At 40.8% G+C, this 18,818-nt stretch overlaps 1 protein-coding gene across 2 annotated transcripts; it reads right to left on the bottom strand.

The window, feature by feature from the left end:
• Positions 1-946: 946 nt before the first annotated feature.
• On the bottom strand, positions 947-10,717 carry npy8br (neuropeptide Y receptor Y8b). 2 transcript variants are annotated; one of them, XM_057832154.1, is made up of 2 exons: positions 10,516-10,717; positions 947-4,011 (listed from the first exon to the last, which is right to left on the bottom strand). In XM_057832154.1, the coding sequence occupies exon 2, from the start codon at positions 3,912-3,914 to the stop codon at positions 2,790-2,792; it is 1,125 nt and encodes a 374-aa protein (XP_057688137.1). In that variant the 5' UTR covers positions 3,915-4,011; positions 10,516-10,717; the 3' UTR covers positions 947-2,789. The 2 variants fall into 2 exon arrangements, with proteins under 2 accessions (XP_057688137.1, XP_057688136.1); XM_057832153.1 differs by having other exon boundaries at positions 947-4,015.
• Between the last annotated feature and the right edge of the window lie 8,101 nt (positions 10,718-18,818).

The following is an 18,818-nucleotide window of genomic DNA, read 5'->3' on the forward strand; positions in this document are numbered from 1 at the left end:
GTTAGCACAGAGTGATGCAACCAGAAATATTTAATAGGTTTTATACTTTTACTCTAATGCCCTCTCATCAGTTACACAGGAAAATAATTGAATTCACTTACCAATTGGCCTTGCCATGGCTTGCTGAGGGTCTGCATGTAGGCAATAGCTTCCTTTGTACCACATGGATTTTCAGCGAAGTTACTGTGCTCGGAAAGGGGTCACGACTCTTTTTAAAAGCAAGATTATGTGTGATTGACTGATAGTAAATAAAGAGATGGGCTACAGTGATTATATTTTCAAATGAACCTTTCTACACAATTCCTAGAAAATCATTTTGTCCATCACTGTGATATGACTTACAGTGAGTGTGAGTGTTAAGGTATTTTTCTTTAATAAGAAAAATAAAGTTTACATAGTATAAGCTGTGTAACAAAAATATAAACATACACTGTTTCTAAAGCATTGTGATTAATTTAGTTAATAGTAAAGTCTCATTTCAGGACGTGAGAACAATAGCATTTTCCCACTGTAAATATAGTTTAAATTGTATTTCTTAAAATAAGCAATCAGATAAATTTCCAAGAGACTGTACTTATACATTATTTTTTTCTATGGATGTAAATTGCTCGGTTTGATAGAAATGGCACTCTTGTAAACACCAATGTATTTACAACTGTAAACAATGCCGTGCAATAGTACAACGTGTCTCGATATCATGTTCATACTGCTGACATATGGAATGAAGCAAACAGCTCAGGTTTAATCTCTAGAGATGGTTGAAAATACTCATTCAGGGCTGGCTGTATTAGTTTGCCTTCAATAAAGGACTGATTAGCAGGTAGATGCTGTAATGGATCGATTTTAGCTGGACATTGAAAAACAATGCAATAAATAAAAGAACATCTAGCTATGCCATATAAATGATATGGCATTGCAAATTTATAAATGAATGCATCACTCAAGATAACAGTAAATGTTTTAATTCAATCCACAAGCAAAAATAACATGTTTACTGCTGTGCTACACAATGCTTTTTTTGTTGTTTTTTTGGTCAAACTCACAATAAATTAAACTCATATGATATAGAGGCCATACATTCATTTAGCAGGCTTATATACAGCTTCGGAATCATAGCTTGGCCTAAAATGCCCATTTTTCTTTGTCTTTCCTTTTTAGGGGCACTTGATTGTTGCATGGGACAATGTATTTTTAAAGGGAACCTTGGACTTAAAGACTTGTAGGCTCTAATAAGCCTCAATTGATATCTTTTACTAAAATATTTCATTAGAATAACATAAAATATTGCCATTGATTTAAAAAGCTATAATATTTAGTTCATGTTTTGACCTACGGAGGTCGCCATGTTTTATGCACGCAATGGACGCTCGGGGTGATGACGTAATTTGTTACTTTCACTAGACGAACACTACCGGGTTACTGCAATTCCTTCTATGTGGAAAGGTGATCACTTAAAAGCAGCGAGTATATACTATTTGTGTTTTTATTGAGTCTTTTATTCTTTTTCATTGCCTCAAAATAGTTTTTGCATGTGTTTCCCTCTCATACATTTAAGCATTATGTTTTCTTGTGGTAGCTTTAAAGCAGATTGTTGATCTGTTGACCACATTAGTCACGTAGCATATTTAAACCACCCTTATTTGATATAACTATGTTTGAGTATTTTCTTAAGGCATCTTTAGTATGTTCTATCGGTATGCATCTAAACAAATCAAGCTGAAAGCGCACGGTAGTACTCCGGCTGTCAGATTTGCCTCTTGTAGAATGTTTTGCCGGTGTAGCACATTTTGGCAGAACACGGGTTTTGTCATACTCTCGTCTCATCCCGTCTTTCCTGTTCATTTTGCTTTAGCTGCTCGTTTTGTGAAAAATCGACAGTGCTGTCACGCTCATTAATGGTCCTCTCGGGTTCAAATTGAAAGAATTGAACAGATGACATGTTTATGTCGCTAGAGTCATACTCTGGAATACCGGCAGCGTAACCTAACAACAACAAGGCGACCTACCAGTTAAACTAATTTTAAAAATTGTATAAAAACGAAAACATCAAGAGGGGTTTCAATATCAAATTATTTTAACTCATAAAGTTTATCTTTTAAGTACTACAAGTCTTTCTATCGATGGATCCCTTTAAGAAATCAATGCAACAATAAAGAATGTCTTTGCTTGCGAGGTTTATTATAATGTTTGTGAATTTGTGTAATAACACATAATGATACTGCACAAACTGTAAATGCCCAGAGCCAAAACATAATGTCATAATCTCCCTTTCAACTTTGTTAATAGCCCACACTGTCAATAATCATCAACACATCACCGGTCACACTATTTTAGTCATCAATACTGTCAGCATTTGCAATACACCCACCTATTTCTTGTCACGTCATTTGAGGTTTCCGACATACAGAATTACAGTTTGTAAAGCGAGCTGCAAAATATCAAAGTACAATGACTTGAGCATTAAAACATGGCTCTAAATAATATGTTATGTTCCCACAGGGTGCAGATGCACTATGTTTTTATGTCAAGTGTGTCTTGGAGTCATCCTTTATTACTTCAAGTCACTCCCACCCTTATTCTTTCATTTTGTCACTTCCTTTTTGTCAGGAACCATAACAATTAGGGCAGCAGTCATTCCGGGGACGTGACTTTACTTCCCTGTGGACGGTTATTGTCGGGCTTTCTTTAAATGTCAACCATGCTTTTGCATTGAACAAAAAAATAAGCCTTGAAAGAGTCAAACGGGAACTGAGGAAGAGTTCCTTTGTTTGTCAGCAAAAGGCTTCACTTTAAGTATTGATGCTGTTGGAGCCATTACTGAGGACTGACCCCTTAGTGACCTCTGTGCTAACAGTGGAGAGCGGCACACTTTCATATCGCTCTGTGACACCCCAGCAGCGACAGTGCAACAGGGTGGATTTGAGCTGCTTCTGGAAGTTATTGTTGAGGAACCCATAGATGATCGGGTTGATACATGTGGAGGCCATGGCGATGAGGTGGCAGAAGGAGAAGATGACGTCGTGTCGGCATTTTGGGATGGCCTCGTAGTTCCAGTCAAACACCGTGTTGAAGATATTGAGAGGGAGCCAGGAGAGAGCGAACGCCACCACTATGGAAACCAACAAGACGTTGATCCTCGTGGCGCCTTTGATATTCTTTTGTGTGGTGTTTCTGCCGCGATCCACCATGTCCTTCCTCCTGCGCAGCCGCAGATAGATGTGCAGATAGCACAGCATGATGAGAAAAAGGGGGAGCAGGTATTGAAAGATGAGCAAAGAGGTGGTATAAGCCAGGCGCGCTTCAGCTGACGGCCACAGCTCCATGCAAACTAATTTTTCATTGATTGTGAATGGGACAGTGAGGTTATCGAGAGGAAACGTGAGGATGCTGTACTTGATGAAAGGCGCGGATATTAAACAGGCGGTAATCCAGGTGAACGCTACCGCTAGATATGACTGCCTGGCCATGGGCTTCCATCCGGTGGGGTGAACAATGAGCTGGTAGCGCTCCAATGCGATGAGGACCAGCGAGAAGATGGACACAGTGACTGATATACACTGGAAGAAAGGCGTGAGCTTGCAAAGAGTCTCTCCTAGGATCCAGCGGTCCATCAGCGTGTAGATAATCGTGACTGGTAGACACACGATACACATCAGGATGTCAGAGAAGGACAGATTGGCTATGAGAATGTTGGTGACATTGCGCATCTCCTTGTGCCTGGCGATGACGAATACCAGGCAGGTGTTGCCGACGAGACCTAGTGCCAGAACTGCACTGTAGGCTACGATGAGGAAGGTGGTGCTGCCTAACGAGAGCGAGCAGTCCTCGGTGAAATCCCACGGAATCTCTTTCCACAAGCCTTGGTTGTAATTGGTGTTGGCTGGTTGCTCCATTATGTTGGCTTCAAAACTCATTCACTGCCAGCCTTCCCAGTTAACATGGATATTTTTAGAATGCACTGAGGTCTCTAGAGCCTTTCTCTGTTTTCCTCTGTGCAGTAGTCTTCATTTTCTACCTGGGCAAAAAGAAAAGTTTTCATCATTAAATGGGAATCTTCTTCCAAGATATTAAAATATCACTCCACCCGCTGAGAATGATAGTTCTAGAATAGCTTGTTTTCATTTGCATGTACGCGGAATGTCACTCATTCGGCAGATTTGTCTTCATTATGATGCTGCCTGGCAGTAGCACATCACCCAGTCAACTGTGCAGATCAGGATTTTATAGCTCTTCTAAAATAGCATGTGATTTCCACCATAATGATGGAGATAATGACTGCTCTGAGACAATCACCATGTCTCACCGCTTCAATCTTCAGGAGTGGGAGAATGTGCTCTTTGAAGGAACAAAGATTCAAAAATGGGCATTGATATCATGAACTTTTCCTCATCACTCAGTCGATAATTCTAAAAAGGGCTGAAAAGGACAGAATTGAAAAGGTATACTTTCATTGTTTTTTCATGCCAGCTCTTTTAAAGCGGGTAGTAAATACATCTATGGTTAATCATGTTCATTAGCGCTCTGCAAATAAACACAGAACGTTCTTTAATGTCATTAACGTGCATGTTTGCCAAAATGGCTGCTTGGAAAAGAGTCTATTATACAAACAAAATGGAACAAAACAATGGAAGTGCGTGCGTGCTTGTATGTGTGTGTACATATTAATTTCACTGCTGAATAAGTCTGTTTTGTCCACCGCTCAGTTCTGCAAAAAGTGTGGCTCGCATCATCTATGTAAACCAAATTAAATCTACCTGAGATGAATAAATACGTCACCTTTTATATTTAAAGCGCCCTGAACGCAGATTGTCCTTGACAGGTGGGACATAAATTGCTCGTGGCTATCTCTGTTATGTCCTATTGTTGTACACTGTTTAGTCTGTGGGGATTACAAGGACAGCCACGGCAATGATATGGATTTAGGGCCCCTTTACAAAGCTGTTTCATTTTTTGCAATATTTCAATCAAGTGAAGAGCTCAACTTGACCAAACCTACTTATTGTATTAAAATAAATTACAGTGGGGCAAATAAGTATTTAGTCAACCACTAATTGTGCAATTTCTCCCACTTGAAAATATTAGAGAGGCCTGTAATTGTCAACATGGGTAAACCTCAACCATGAGAGACAGAATGTGGAAGAAAAAAAACAGAAAATCACATTGTTTGATTTTTAAAGAATTTATTTGCAAATCATGGTGGAAAATAAGTATTTGGTCAATACCAAAAGTTCATCTCAATACTTTGTTATGTACCATTTGTTGGCAATAACGAAGGCCAAACGTTTTCTGTAACTCTTCACAAGCTTTTCACACACTGTTACTGGTATTTTGACCCATTCCTCCACGCAGATCTCCTCTAGAGCAGTGACGTTTTAGGGCTGTCATTGGGCAACACAGACTTACAACTCCCTCCACAGATTTTCTATGAGATTGAGATCTGGAGACTGGCTAGGCCACTCTAGGACCTTGAAATGCTTCTTACGAAGCCACTCTTTTGTTGCCCTGGTTGTGTGTTTGGGATCATTGTCATGCTGAAAGACCCAGCCACATCTCATCTTCAATGCCCTTGCTGATGGAAGGAGATTTTCACTCAAAATCTCTCGATACATGGCCCCATTCATTCTTTTCTTTACACAGATCAGTCGTCCTGGTCCCTTTGCAGAAAAACTGCCCCAAAGCATGATGTTCCCACCCCCATGCTTCACAGTGGGTATGGTGTTCTTAGGATGCAATTCAGTATTCTTTCTCCTCCAAACACGAGAACCTATGTTTCTACCAAAACGTTCTATTTTGGTTTCATCTGACCATAACACATTCCCCCAGTCCTATTCTGGATCATCCAAATGCTCTCTAATGAACCGCAGACGGGCCTGGACGTGTACTTTCTTCAGCAGGGGGACACGTCTGGCAGTGCAGGGTTTGAGTCCCTGGCGGCACATTGTGTTACTGACAGTAGCCTTTGTTACTGTGGTACTAGCTCTCTGTAGGTCATTCACTAGGTCCCCCCGTGTGGTTCTGGGATTTTTGCTCACCGGTCTTGTTATCATTTTGACGGCACGGGGTGAGATCTTGCATGGAGCCCCAGATCAAGGGAGATTATCAGTGGTCTTGTATGTCTTCCATTTTCTAATAATTGCTCCCACAATTGATTTCTTTACAAAAAGCGTTTTACCTATTGCAGACTCAGTCTTCCCAGCCTGGTACAGGGCTACAATTTTGTCTCTGGTGTCCTTCAACAGCTCTTTGGTCTTGGCCATAGTGGAGTTTGGAGTGTGACTGACTGAGGATGTGGACAGGTGTCTCTTATACCGATAATGACTTAAAACAGGTGCCATTAATACCGGTAACGAGTGAAGCCTCGTTAGACCACGTTAGACCTCGTTAGAAGAAGTTAGACCTCTTTGACAGCCAGAAATCTTGGTTGTTTGTAGGTGACCAAATACTTATTTTCCACTCTAATTTGGAAATAAATTCTTTAAGAATCAAAAAATGTGATTTTCAGTTTTTTTTTTTTTCCACATTCTGTCTCTCATGGTTGAGATTTGCCCATGTTGACAATTACAGGCCTCTCTAATCTTTTCAAGTAGGGCAAATTTTGCAGCTATTCGGCAGGGGCGTAGGTTTGCTTTTAATATTGGAAGGGACGATATGACACTATGACCTGCATGTACACTTTTTGCTGGGTGAATGGGGGTCAGGGCTACATTTCTTCCCAATATGAACCTAATTAATTGATAGGCTAAATGATTAATGCAAAATAAATCTGGATAGACCTATACTAACTTTCACACTGCAAATTTATAACATCTTAATCTCATAATTTTTGTTAAATCTAGTCAAATAATTTTTTCCATCTTTTTTTGAGTGTTGAAGGCTAGTTAACAGATAAATGCTTCAGATTTTTTCACTTACTATAAATAAATATTACTATTTAACAAATAGTATTTGTTCGTATTGAGCCCATACATCTAAAAGTTGGTCATTTTTCACCTAAATCAAGAAAAGATTTCTTTCAAATAATGTTTTGAACAATATTCTTGAATTAAGAACATTTCTAACAAACAAGTTTTTCTTTTAAGATTAAACATAGAAACTTTTTGCTTAAAATAATTCTGTTAAGCTTATTTTCAGCTAGCTGTTTTTCTTATTTCAGGAAATCTATGTGAGTAAACTCAACTTGAAGCACTGTAGCAGTAGCAAAATTAGTGGGGTGTTCCCCACCGCCACAACATTGTGTTTTTACATTACTTACAGTGGCTGCTTCTGGCGGGAAAAAAAACTAATATCCTCGTCTTTGAAAGGGGCAGGAGAGGCGGCGTGTCATATTTCTGTTGGGCTGTAAATGCGTGTGTGTGTGTGTGTGGGGGGGGGGGTTCAAGTCAACAGCAAATCAAATGTGCTGTGTGTGTGTGTGTGTGGCGGGGGGGTCTAGTCATCAGCCAATCAAACATGCGTTTAAGGGGGGGAAAAATGGACTGGCACATTCAGCAAGTGAAAAGGGGTCAGTGTAAGTCAGAACATAATAAAAGTACTGTAATTCACTTAATAATGGTAGGATCCATTCTATCCTTACAACATATAGGAAGACAATCTAAATGACCTATATAACTGAAGTCATTATATAATGCAGGAGTTCCCCAACTATTCCACAGGCCGCTGTGGGTGCTGGATTTCTTTCCAACAAAACAGGACGACACATGTGTACCAATCTGGTGTTTTACAAGTGTAATCAGTTGATTGTTGTCAGGTGCTGCTTGTTTTAGCAGAAACCTCATTGGTTAAACGGTCTGTGCTCGATCGGTGGGAACAAAAACCAGGACCCACAGGGGTCCTTGAGGACCGGTTTGGGAACCACTGATATAATGCAAATAAGGTTGCTTAAAAGTTGGTGGGGATAACTAAAGAATCCTGATAATTTGGTAGTGTTATGTCCCTACCGTCCCTATGCAAACCTACGCCCTTGCTATTCGGACACGATCAGTTTCTAAGTAACTCTGAGATATTTAAAATGTTTAAAACTATTTTCCTCAACTACAGGTTTAATGCGTTGCAAATAAATATAAGTAGATTTCAGACCTCAATCAGAAAATTTGACTGATTATACGGACACTTTGAGCTCTATTTTTGTGACTAGTGCAAATGTCGATTGGCGCTTGGAGGTGTTTTAGACCAGGTGGTGGACAACGAGTGTCAAAATGATGTACAGTATTATGCCCTGTAGACATACGCGAAGATTATGAGGGGGGGCAGGGAGCTTAGCCCCCCCCCCGATGGCAGAAAATGTCATTGCATATAATTGACTTTCCAAAATATGAATTTTCAAAATTAAGACTTTGCTGGTAAAATGTCTATAAAAGTTGTAAAGCAGGGGTCCCCAAACTAAGGCCCGCGGGGCAGATACGGCCCGCCTCCACATTTGGTCCGGCCCCCTGAACAATTTTTTTTTTTTTTTTACTTGTGTTATTTATTTCCTGGCTTTTTCTGTGAAGAACCCAGAGAGGGTTATTTTTATTTCATTTACTTTTGTCCCATGAAGAATCCAGAAAGGGTTATTTGATTGCGGCTATCTGAAAAACAATAATTTTTTACATGTAGGCACTCCTGCAATCGTCACACTTTTTCTGTTACAAACTGACCCCGGCCCCTCATCAGAGAAGGGAAAAGTTATGTGGCCCTCACAGGAAAACGTTTGGGGACCCCTGTTGTAAAGCAATAAAACAAACAATAAAAATGAATGAAATGAACAAAAAAAAATTATAATGGGTTAAAGTTATTTTTCAAACAGATCATGTGACTGGCACCTGAGAGCTGGTCATTTGCTTTGCTTGGCCCCCCAAAAAAACACCTAAGGGCAGAGAAGGCGAGATGGATATACGTATTTTTTTCAAACCTAAGCTTTCAAAAGCATTAACAACTACTGAGCGAGAATCAAGGAATGAAGATGTGGACCATGAAACGCCGGAGAGCACCACCAAAATGGAGTTTCAGTTAGCTCCACTAAAGACGTTAACCCTAAAAAATGGTGGGAAACAAAAAAACACTCATTTTCAACGTATTATTATAAATGTTCCTGGATGTAATATTCAGTCAAAATGGATGCGGCGTCTACTTCTCCACTAGGTAAGACAGAAAAACGCGCTCACACACGCACGCACACATACACTGCTGGGATGCCTGTATGTACGAGCATGGCTAAGCTACTATCCGAGGATATATCTTGTAAATAAATTTTATTGCTGAGATTGCGTTTTGGGGTCATCAACATTTTTGCCTCCCCCCCCACCACAAAAGTCAAACTCTGCCTATGCCTCTAGATGCAAACTGGACATTTTATTCAGTTGATTGTGATATTTTATAAATGATTTATGATAAAATTCTTACCTTAGAAACTTTTACTTCAATGATTAAAATTTGTTTTGGAACTTGTTTTAGCATGCAGGTTCAACACACGTATTGAGAAAACAGCACAAACAAACACACATTATAAAAATCTTGAAGTTATCTGATTTCGACCAGTTTTCTCCATATTACAGATTCGATCTGCTAAAATCAATGCACCAGGCAGCAGGCTGGTGATGCAAATTTTCACATGGTATCAAAAAATAAGGACTTTTGAAAGGCAAACATGTCTCATGGTTTCTGTGGCAATCTTCTCAAATTTTGATCTTGAATCAAGATGGAGAGAGAGAAAAAAATGTATAATTTTGCCAATTCTAATCAATTACAAATAGCTTTGCAGTTTTGGAACAAGTTTGGAAGGCACATTAAGGTCAACTATTTGTCTGACTGTCAGTCAATCAATCTATAATTGCAAGATAACAGACTAAATTGGCACATTACGAAGATTACAATTTAGAACAATACTTTTTTGTGTAAATTCTATATTAAATCTCTTGAGAAAAGACATCCATCATTTAAGAAGTCATGGCACCCACACACACGCAACAAAAACAACAACAGATATCGGTCTGGACTTGCTCATGGACAAATGGGACACAGCAGTGGCGGAAGAGCAAGATGACAGGATGAAAAGTGTGAAAGTGGCAATCTGTGTGCACTCGAGAGCGGGTGCGTGTCCTGCCCACCATCCCTGCCTGGTTAAGGGTGTTTGTAGATTGTAGTCAACATTTTTTCTGTTTGTGTCGGGTAGATATCTCAGGCAGCTTGGAGACTTTTCTGGCTGCCCCCAGAAAACAACTCTCCATTAAGGGGGACACTGGAAAAATATACGCTGAAGTGCAGCACTTTCCTCCAAGCATACCAAAAAGTATGGTAAGAGAGAAGAGACTGAGGAAAAATTTCAGTTCACCTGAAAGAATATATTTGAGTAAATATTTTCTTTGAAATATTTCCTGCAGCTTCTGGGCTGAAATTTTGCCAATAACAAAGTAACAAGATTTTTACCCAACAAGGAGTTGTTCATTAAAAACAAATGCAGTTCTACTTTTACTATGGAGAGTTATAAGGTTGTATAAATATCAGTCAATTCATTAGAACTGATCTCTTGTTTCTTACCAGGATGTAGTCTCTCGTGATGACTTGGAGTCGCCAGGTGAGCCACAATGCCAGAGAGTTAGTGGTGATGTCTGAGAAAAAGGTAGGAGGAGGTGTCCTGCTGCTGGAGATTGAAAGCAGCTCAGATACTCCTTAAAGCGACCTCACTCACATCCTCGCACTCTGACGACGATGTGATTGGGAACATGTTACATAATCAATTCCTCCGTGGCGCACACTCGCACACGCGCAACCAGGCGCGCCCCCCTCCTCTCCCGACACGCGCGCGCACGCAGAGCCATGGGGACATTGAATGATTAGAAATTTGCACACAAGGTCCGCTTCAAGGATCTTAAATGTTGTTCTCATTACTGCACTCCCACAAAGCACTGCAAAAACTACTTTCATGTGTTGTCAAATCGGTTATTTGACTACATTTATTCATTTTTTTATCCACAACAGAGTAATAACAAATATTAAAATATTCAAATCCAATATCCACTTCACACTCATGGCCGATAAGGGTGTGAAAACTCACGTTAGGTGTCTGATATCACAAAATCATCAGAAGTCTGGCTGCTGCCGGAATAGTTTCCAGAAAATGGTTTCCCACATACTAACACGATAACATCTGTGCAACAAGTGGAATGGAATTACGTTATTTCTCACACTGCGTGACAGTATTTCTTAATCTTTATTCATGCAGTTTTAATGCAGACCTGATATTTGAAGAGAAGCAAAAAAAGATGGTTAATTTTGATCATTCACTTTCTCTTGACAACGAACCACCCTCCTTCATCAGTTTGTGTGCAGCCATCAATACAATCTCGTGTCATATTGACAGACTTAGTTCCACTGGAATATCAGATTCAGGCACTATTCCAACTATTCCACTATTCCAAGTTTCCAACTCACACTGGCCTCTAGTGCTGCGTCACGCCACTCAGGTTTTATGCCATTTACCACAATAGAGCCCTGATCTTTTCCATGGTTCATTCGATTAAACGCTCCACCTTAGGCCTCTTTTAATCATCATTAATCCTCGTCCTCCGTCTTGTCAATATACTCTGTATGTACTTCATTTTAGCTTGAGTTTGTTTACACTGTACAGTTTCAGATTCTTTTGTTTATATTAAATTCAATATAAAATGGTATGTACAGTACAATCTATTGATTCTGAACTGTGACTTTTAATTTTCCCATCATACAGTGGGTCAATTAAGTATTTAGTCAACCACCAATTGTGCAAGTTCTCCTACTTGAAAAGATTAGAGAGGCCTGTAATTGTCAACATGAGTAAACCTCAACCATGAGAGACAGAATGCGGAAAAAAAACAGAAAATCACATTGTTTGATTTTTAAAGAATTTATTTCCAAATTACAGTGGAAAGTAAGTATTTGGTCACCAACAAACAAGCAAGATTTCTGGCTGTCAAAGAGGTCTAACTTCTTCTAACGAGGTCTAACGAGGCTCCACTCGTTACCTGTATCAATGGCACCTGTTTTAACTCATTATCGGTACAAAAGACACCTGTCCACAATCTCAGTCACACTCCAAACTCCATTATGGTCAAGACCAAAGAGCTGTCGAAGGACACCAGAGACAAAACTGTAGACCTGCACCAGGCTGGGAAGACTGAATCTGCAATAGGTAAAACGCTTGGTGTAACGAAATCAACTGTGGTAGCAATTATTAGAAAATGGAAGACATACAAGACCACTGATAATCTCCCTCGATCTGGGGCTCCATGCAAGATCTCACCCCATGGCGTCAAAGTGATAACAAGAACGGTGAGCAAAAATCCCAGAACCACACGAGGCGACCTAGTGAATGACCTACAGAGAGCTGGGACCACAGTAACAAAGGCTACTCTCAGTAACACAATGCGCTGCCAAGGACTCAACTCCTGCACTGCCAGACGTGTCCCCCTGCTGAAGAAAGTGCACGTCCAGGCCCGTCTGCGGCTCGCTAGAGAGCATATGGAAGATCCAGAAGAGGACTGGGAGAATGGTCATGGTCAGATGAAACCAAAATAGAACTTTTTGGTAGAAATACAGGTTCTCGTGTTTGGAGGAGAAAGAATACTGAATTGCATCCGAAGAACACCATACCTACTGTGAAGCATGGGGGTGGAAACATAATGCCTAGGGGCTGTTTTTCTGCAAAGGGACCAGGACGACTGATCTGTGTAAAGGAAAGAATGAACGGGGCCATGTATCGAGAGATTTTGAGTGAAAATCTCCTTCCATCAGCAAGGGCATTGAAGATGAGACGGCTGGGTCTTTCAGCATGACAATGATCCCAAACACACAGCCAGGACAACAAAGGAGTGGCTTCGTAAGAAGCATTTCAAGGTCCTGGAGTGGCCTAGCCAGTCTCCAGATCTCAACCCCATAGAATATCTGTGGAGGGAGTTGAAAGTCCGTGTTGCCCAACGACAACCCCAAAACATCACTGCTCTAGAGGAGATCTGCATGGAGGAATGGGCCAAAATACCAGCAACAGTGTGTGAAAAACTTGTGAAGAGTTACAGAAAACGTTTGGCCTCCGTTATTGCCAACAAAGGGTACATAACAGAGTATTGAGATGAGCTTTTGATATTGACCAAATACTTATTTTCCACCATGATTTGCAAATAAATTCTTTAAAAATCAAACAATGTGATTTTCTGTTTTTTTTTCCACATTCTGTCTCTCATGGTTGAGGTTTACCCATGTTGACAATTACAGGCCTCTCTAATATTTTCAAGTGGGAGAAATTGCACAGTTAGTGGTTGACTAAATACTTATTTGTCCCACTGTATAATGTATTTCCTGACCGTAAGTCACACTTTGTTTCATAGTTCGGCTTATCCTGCAACTTATACTCAGGTGCATCTTACATATATATATGTTTTGTCTTGATTTGTTTTGACACTGGCAGCTACGAGAAGGGCACTCTAGGTGTGCCCTCTACTTCCAGAGTTAGTGGAGTTGTTCACATGTGATACTTAAGATGAAGAGTTTAAAGCAACACTTGTTAACTTTTCAGTTTTGGTCAATCATAGCAACACAGGTGGACAAAAACGGTAGTGTTTTGGCTTAAGGAAGACTGCGTTTGCTATAAGGACCAGCGCACACCCGCACAGTGTCGTAAAATCATCAATCAATCAAAAATCATTCTCCCGGTCGCCTGCTAGTGGAATAAACAACATGTCTGTTTCCAGCAGTTGTATGAAGGATCAGTAGTAATAAGGTAATAAATCCAGTTGTGGCTAAATGATAGCATATGACGGGTAGCAACCGTGTGGCTAACCCCATCTAACCTTGGGGGTGTCAGGCCAGCGAGTGTATATCCTGAGTGTATATCCTGGTAGCCTCCCTTTTTTCCTCCTCAGACAAACTTTTTGTCTCTTTTGTTGCTCTGCCATCTTTGAAGAATTCATGCGAAAGCGTTTGCATCGACTTCTGTCTTTATAATGAATGGGGAAAGTGGGTAGTGACGTAAGCCGTAGTTTTTTTTTGTGTGTGTGTGGCAGGGTTCCTGCCACCCTCCTCAAAGTGAATTAGTGGCAGTGAAAGCGATACAGACCTCAAGATATAAAAGAGGTGTCATTCAGCTTTTTGACAGTCGACATATTATCGCAAATGTTATGAAAATATTTTAGAAAGTTTAAAAAGTTACCTAATGTTGCTTTAAAATATTTGATAGAAATTTGGAATGAGATCCTACTTTGCGGTGTTTCACTTATTGGGGCGAGTTCTGGTCCCCATTAACCGCGAAAAACAAGGGATCGCTGAAATTTATAATGTTTGTTCTTGGTCTCGGATGACCCTAACCCTAAAAATGTTACTTAGACTCCAATGAATTTAGTATATTGTTCTCCATTTACACATTTTTGGCTGGGGCGACAAATACTCGGTTGCGACTTATAGTGTGAAAAATACTAAAATTAATCAATTTTGCGCTAGTGTGTGACGAAAGGTCACCTTGTTCCTGTCCCTTTCTCTCTCACACTGATATAGTAGGATCACGTTGCTGAGACAAAGCAAGATGTCTACGTTTTGTGGGAAGGAGGGAGGCGCCAGTTGCGTCGAGGCACCAGATAACCCCCTTTTCATATTTGTGTATATGACTTTGCCTAAGAATAACAGACAGGCACAGCCGCCAACCTAGTTGAAGTCGTACTATCTCCTTATGCACAAGTTTTCATTTGATCTCATTTCTTTCAAACTACTTGCCCTTCTCTTGTCTATTCAAGGTTTACATTCCCCACTGACATGCTTATTGTCGTGATTTATGCAGTGTCCCTGATCTGAAAGGTGCTTTTAAGAAGTATTTACCATTCATCAATTTTCCATCGGGTCAAAGGTGAGCTTGAGCTACCTAGGACTCTCAGAAGGAAAAAAAATGTCAATACATTGCATACCAAATAACTTACTCCAAAAGCTAAATGACAATAAATTCTAGAACAAGAATGTAAAAATGTATCATCCATTCAAAACCAAGGTAAATCAGTTATGTTTTTTTAAACACTTTTTAAATTTTTTTTTTATAAGCTTGGATGGCGTTTAGCTGTTTTGCACAACAATTTGGATTGAAAGTGCCAAGAATTTCATTTTAAAGCTATTTTTTTCTAGTTGTTTCTTTTCCTGCAGAAATGTTGATACTCATTAATATTCATCTAATTGGATCCAATTTGAATATTCAATATTTCAAATTTCAACGCTTTACTCCGACCGTTTGTGGAAGTGTTTATCGGTGGGTGTTGGCAATGCGTGTACTGACTCTGACACATCACCCAGATGTGGACTCGACACTCCTGCTTATTTCAGGTATATTTCAGTCAGCAGACAAGCTTTCCCTGGGAATTCTTCATTACAAAATGCTTAGATATGTATACCTTATTCCCACCTAAATGAAACATTCACTCAGTGAACGCCAACACGCTCACATGGTGCACCAAAGCTGGAGGTCATCGTAGTCTTTCAGATATCCAGAGGGGATGCAAAGGCAATAGGATTTTTTTTTTTTTAAATCAATCAAGAACCAGGCAAGGAGGTCAACTTTTGCCGGCGAACAAGCTGCACAAGTTGCCTGAGGTACATTACGTGTTTTCAAAACGTATCACTCGCAGAAAGAATTCACTTGCAATCCAATAGAAAACTACACAGGTAACACACTTCAATCAGGGTAGAGTCCCATTTGCCATCCATCTTATCCATGATACAGTTAAAAATGTTCGAAAATGACTTTTACTGTAAAAAGCTGAACCGTCTCTGATTCAGGAGGAGCAGTGTGGGCAGGTCCCGGCCGTGGAACAGTGGACCAGCTCTACACCCTTTGCAGGATCCTCGAGGGTGCATGGGAGTTCGCTCAACCAGTGTACATGTTTTTTGGGATTTGGAGAAGCCGTTCGACCGTGTGCCTCGGGTAGTCCTGTGGGGGGTGCTCCGGGAGTATGGGGTATTGAGCCCCTTGGTAAGGACTGTTCGATCCCTGTACGACCGGTGTCAGAGTTTGTTCCGCATTGCCAGCAGTAAGTTGAATTTGTTCCCAGTGAGGGTTGGACTCCGCCAAGGTTGCCCTTTGTCACCGATTCTGTTCATAATTTCTATGGACAGAATTTCTAGGCGCAGTCAAAGCGTTGAGGAGGGTCCGTTTTGGTGGCCTCAGCATTGCATCTCTGCCTTATGCAGATGATGTGGTGCTGTTGGCTTCAACAAGCCAAACCACCAACTCTAGTTGGAGAGGTTTGCAGCCTAGTGTGAAGCGGTTGGGATGAAGATCAGCACCTCCAAATCCAAGACCATGGTCCTCAGTTGGAAAAGGGTGGCGTGCCCTCTCCGGGTCGGGGATGAGGTCCTGCCCCGATTGAAAGAGTTCAAGTATCTTGGGGTCTTGTTTACGAGTGAGGGTAGGAGGGAGCGGGAGATCGACAAGGGGATTGGTGCAGCGTCTGCAGTGATGCTGACTCATCACCGGTCCGTAGTGGTGAAGAAAGAGCTGAGCTGAAAGGAAAAGCTCTCGATTTACCAGTCGATCTATGTTCCTACCCTCACCTATGATCACGAGCTGTGGGTCATACCCGAATGAATAAGATGCAAGCAGCCGAAATGAGTTTCCTCTGCAGGGTGACCGGGCCCTCCCTGAGAGATAGGGTGAGAAGCTTGTTCATACGGGAGGGACTCTGTGTCGAGCCACTACTCCTCCGCGTTGAGAGGAGCCAGTTGATGTGGTTCGGGCATCTGGTTCGGATGCCTCCCGGACGTCTCCCTGGAGAGGAGTTCCAGGCATGTCCCACTGGCAGGAGGCCCCGGGGATGACCTAGGACACGCTGGTGAGATTATCTCTAGGCTGGCCTGGGAACGCCTTGGGATCCCGCCGAAGGAGCTAGTTGAAGTGGCTGGGGAGAAGGAATTCTGGGCTTCCCTGCTAAAGCTGCTGCTCCCGCGACTCAACCCCAGTTTAAGCAGTATATGATGGATGGATGGATGGATGGATGGATGGATGGATGGATGGATGGATGGATGGATGGATGGATGGATGGATGGATGGATGGATGGATGGATGGATGGATGGATGGATGGATGGATGGATGGATGGATGGATACAGTACTTGAATCTTGAATTGAAAAACTTTGATGCAGATTGGCTAAACCACAAAGCCACCTAGCTTAACTCTTCTGTATGAAATATAAAATTCATACAGGGAAGATGGTTATGTGTGATATTTCGTCTGCAATATGTGCGAGTCACAGCTGACAAAATATTACATTGTCTTGAATGTATTGTGGTGGGTATTAGATTAAGAATTTCTACATGTACATTGTGACAGGGCAAACAGATTTCTGCCTGCCATTTGTCATTGTGTGCAAAATGTCTGATGATTAGCCTCCAGCAGGTTACACGGAAAAATGAGATCTTTCCACGTGCAGCTGTCTCTAATGCATCTCGTTCCCATCCAAACGTCCCCACGATCCCAATTTGTGTCCAGATTTCACTAATGGTAACAAATCATTCTATTTTCAACCTCATTTTATTCATGTGTCTCTTACTTGTGCAGATTAACATCTTTTTTGCACTGTCCCTGCACATGGCTGTCTCAAGTGGAAACTGTCGGCAAGCACAGCATCAGTGCAGCCACGAGGAGTTAGCGCCAGCAGCTCTGTAGGTGTTCACTTGACACTTGAGACATGGGCGACAAGTCACCAGAGAATCAATATTAGACTTTGAGAAGAACAGCAGGGAAATTATATCCCTCTAATGAGCAGTTTCCCCCATTTTAAGATGTCTAGCCCTTGCTTCCTACTGTCACTCGACTGTCACTCACTTTTGTTATTGTTTTTTTCTGCTCTTGTCTTGATTGAAGGAGAAATCATTCCCCCCTGAGAGCCTTATGTCGGGGGTGACTTGAAATTGCTTTCCAGCAAAGTTTGTCTTGAGTGTTATTTATGTGGCAGCTCAACGTTGCTCAAACTCAAAACGCGAAGTCAGATAAGATTTTGTAATCTGCAGAGTAAGAATTTGTTTTATGGGTTTTAACACAAGCATGTCAGTCAGAGAAACTGTTAAACAAGAAGAGATAACATGGAATAAATATTTACAATCATGTAAAAGAAGCTTTCCATTTGTTAGCTAGCTATTGCCAAACTTCATTTTATTTTATGTAAATATGTCGGAGTACAATGCTAGTCTGTTAGTTAATGTAGCTAGCAGCCGCCTGATGTAATCTGAGCTTTCCCGGTGAAAATTCTTGTGAATAAATGCTTAAATCCCTGAATTCTTTAAAGATACGGACTTAAAACAGTCTCGATTCTTGGTTAAAAGCAAAAAAAAACTGTGCAGTTAGCATTTATTTGACGTAAATATGTCAAAGTACAATGCTAGTCTGTTAGTGAATGTAACTAGCGGCCGCCTGATGTAAACAGAGCTTTTCTGGTGAAAATTCATGTAAATAAATGCTTAAATCCCCGAATTCTTTCTAGATATGGACATAAAACAATCTCGAGTCTCATTACACCCAACTTCAGATAGTCCTTTCTGACAAAGCTTGCATAGACATAAAATAAGACTAACAACCATATTTGGATTCCAAGGAGACGTATGTTACAAAACGTGACATTTTTTAGAGGTTAAACGTGTCATAAAGTGTATAATTCAATGAAGCATTGCCCGGGTAATCTTACCTGCTCCAGCACACCACTACTTTATTTATTACACTCATATTTGCGATGGAATTGTTACCACGTTTTCAATAGACATCATATGTAATCATGTTAATTTGTCTTTATGTAAAATTATCAACGCAAAATGTATGGCTTCACTCTTATATTTGAAGATG

The sequence above is a fragment of the Corythoichthys intestinalis genome, chromosome 3 (assembly GCF_030265065.1).
Source record: "Corythoichthys intestinalis isolate RoL2023-P3 chromosome 3, ASM3026506v1, whole genome shotgun sequence".
Classification (NCBI taxonomy): domain Eukaryota; kingdom Metazoa; phylum Chordata; class Actinopteri; order Syngnathiformes; family Syngnathidae; genus Corythoichthys; species Corythoichthys intestinalis.

Coding starts and splice junctions, on each gene's coding strand:
- npy8br (XM_057832154.1), bottom strand. CDS start 3,914: ATGAGTTTTGAAGCCAACATAATGGAGCAACCAGCCAACACCAATTAC.